This window comes from Saccoglossus kowalevskii, chromosome 20 (genome assembly GCF_978046115.1).
Source record: "Saccoglossus kowalevskii chromosome 20, keSacKowa6.1, whole genome shotgun sequence".
In the NCBI taxonomy this organism is placed as follows: Eukaryota; Metazoa; Hemichordata; class Enteropneusta; family Harrimaniidae; genus Saccoglossus; species Saccoglossus kowalevskii.
The window spans coordinates 7722181-7725038 of NC_140660.1; the positions used below are offsets into that span (position 1 = coordinate 7722181).

Consider the following 2858-nt stretch of genomic DNA (forward strand, 5'->3'; position numbering starts at 1 on the left):
ATTATACAAAATCCTACAATCAATCTGAGTATTCCAAATACGTTGATTTTTAAATTTTAACTCATGCTCAGTTAGCAAAACAAATTTCTGACTAGATTACAATGACCCATGGTAAATAAACAACTAATGTTATACTGTTACGATTATGTTAAACTACTTCACATAATTTCAAAACTCCATTTTAATTCTGTGACAGCGATTTAAAATTAATTTATCAAATTACAGATCACGGTGTGTAAACACTGACAACATGGAACCAAATTGCAATAAAGACCAACTGATCACGGAAGACTTAATTCGTGTGTCCAATGTATTTGAACTACATACCATTACTGACAAAATAGATGATTTACCAATCAATGAGAGTCAATCAATGGATAAAGAACACCACTACTGGAAAGCCTTCTTAGGAATTACAATGGGATTACTGTCAGGTGCAAGTCTAGCAATCTATGATACATTCGCCCTGCTGTGCATCAAGATTGGTTATTCACCATCACAGGTTATACTTGTAAAATCACTGATGATGATGGCAATAACTATTCCGTTGCTTGTCTACAAGAAAATCAACATTGTGTCACTAAGACGACAGGACACACTGTTGAACATAGCTAAAAGCATTTGTGAGATTGCAGGGTCACTATTGTTTTACTATGGTATGAGTAATATTGGAGTGGGAGATGCGTCTTCAATAGCAGCAGGAACAACACCAATATTCACACCACTTTTCGCCTGTATATTCATACAGGAGACGTTTAAATTCCACAACTGTGTTTCTGTAGTAACAAATGTAATTGGAATTGTATTAATATCTCACCCCAATTTTATCTTTGACACTGATACAAACGCGCCTCCTCTCGGATATGTGTACGCCCTTTTAGCAGGGATCCTCCTCGCGATTGGCGCAGTTTGTTCCAGAGCAATGTCTCATGGTCTGTCACTTATAGTTGTTGTATTCTATAATGGGTTATGTGGTACTATAATTATGTTGATATTAGTGTACCCTACAAGTAATGATCGGATATATACGTTGATACCTGAATGTCCTATCGCGATTGCATATCTAGTAGGAGTGGTAGCATTTTTTGTCGCTTTCTTGTACTCGTTCAACCGATCGTTACAGTTGCAGAGTGCGGGTAAAACCACAATTTTATTTAACATCAATATTGTTACTGGCTTTGTAGCTGACGCCATTGTATTCCATAAACATATAGTTGATTTAGAAATAATCGGCTCTGCTCTTGTAATTCTCAGTTCTATTATTGTATTTGTGACCACGTGCTTTGAAATGAAGCACAGAGTTGGCGAAGAAACAAATCTTCTTGAGAAACCCAAATAAAACAATCAATAGGAAGTTGAATATTTATCGATAAGTAGCCACTGATTTTAATTTAAATCAGTATAGCAATATGGTAGAATAAATATGCCAAAAATTGCTGTGAAGGTTGTATTCAGTATCCTAGGCTATACTGTGTGTGACTGGGCACAACACATTAGGTTGGAATTCATTTGAGTCGAGGCATATGATTGGCCTAATTGTTAGATGTTTGGGATGCATACCCAATCAGGCACAATCTTATAGAGAATATATACAAGGCGGAATTTTATACATTGAAAAAAAACTGTCTCGAGACAAGCTGCTCTATGATTGGTTGTGTGTTAGGAAAGGGTATCCAGTCAGGTACAATCTTATAAGTAGCTTCGTACTGGCTCCTATACAAGTACAATACGAATTACAGAAAACACCAGTTGTAAACAGAACAGCGGAGTTCTTTTTTGAATATAAATTTGAGACAAGGGAAGTGTAAAACTTCTTGACCTTCGATGTGTGTGGGCACTGCACAAAATGTATATAGTTGGTACGTTGCGGTGTATGTCATACACCATAATCAACGAATAACGGGACTCATTGTATTTAGATATTTGCCGGTATATTATATGAACGGTGACTACCTTAACTTGGGAATAAACACCAATGCAAGCTGCACTATGAATATAATGGATGGACAACACCATCGCCAACTCAACCGAAGAAAATCGTCAAGGAAACTAAGTTCCAAAGGTAGATCTGATTGTGCAGTTCACGTTGTAATGTTAACTTAAATCGGGGGAGTCGTCACCTGCGCATGCATCAGATGGTCATAGCGTGTCATTGTTTACAAACAAGCGTCTACCCATGAGCCTTTGCGGTTTTAGCCTGTGTTGTTATCATCGCTCGGCACTCAATTCCCGCGCGAGCGCTGGTGACGACCCTCCTACTTTAATATGGACGCTACTATTAATTTGTGTCAAGTCAGTAAATTGGTACAATAAATTATAATACAATGTATTATTGTTGTTGATATGGATGTTGTTGTTCTTACAGAAATAATTCCGTATATCTTCACATACTTTTACGTTTACTGTCCGTTAACGACCGTTGGGGGCCACGGTTCCAGTAAAAGTCATCAGCCTTACAGACGCTCATAGTAAACGCCTGGGAACGAAATTTTTCGGCAGCCTCGTCGCCGGTTGTGTTTCACGGCGTAGGTGGTTTATGGAACTGCATTTTTATAGGAGAGGGGCTAATGACCTGTAAATATTGTACTTGATGCATATACGTAATACAGTGACCTACATGTTACGTTGAAACACAAATCACCTAGTTCAGATTAAAGAGGGGGGCAAGGGTTATTTTCGTTCAACGTAATTGCAATATTTTTTGGTTCGTACAACGTAAATTGAAAAAAAATAAATTCCGTAATTCTGTAATCACAGGCTAGACGTACAACGTAATCAATCAAATATTTTTTTCGTACACTGTAAAAATGTGTCATTTTTCTCGGTACGTACAAGAATTTACATCCCAAAAAAAAAAT

General features: G+C 37.3%; 1 protein-coding gene across 1 annotated transcript; it reads left to right on the forward strand.

The window, feature by feature from the left end:
* Positions 1 to 250: 250 nt before the first annotated feature.
* On the forward strand, positions 251 to 1339 carry LOC102805528 (solute carrier family 35 member G1-like). Its single transcript, XM_006824473.1, has one exon. It carries the CDS (start codon positions 251 to 253, stop codon positions 1337 to 1339), a length of 1089 nt encoding a protein of 362 aa, XP_006824536.1.
* The last annotated feature ends 1519 nt before the right edge of the window (positions 1340 to 2858 follow it).

Coding starts and splice junctions, on each gene's coding strand:
- LOC102805528 (XM_006824473.1), top strand. CDS start 251: ATGGAACCAAATTGCAATAAAGACCAACTGATCACGGAAGACTTAATT.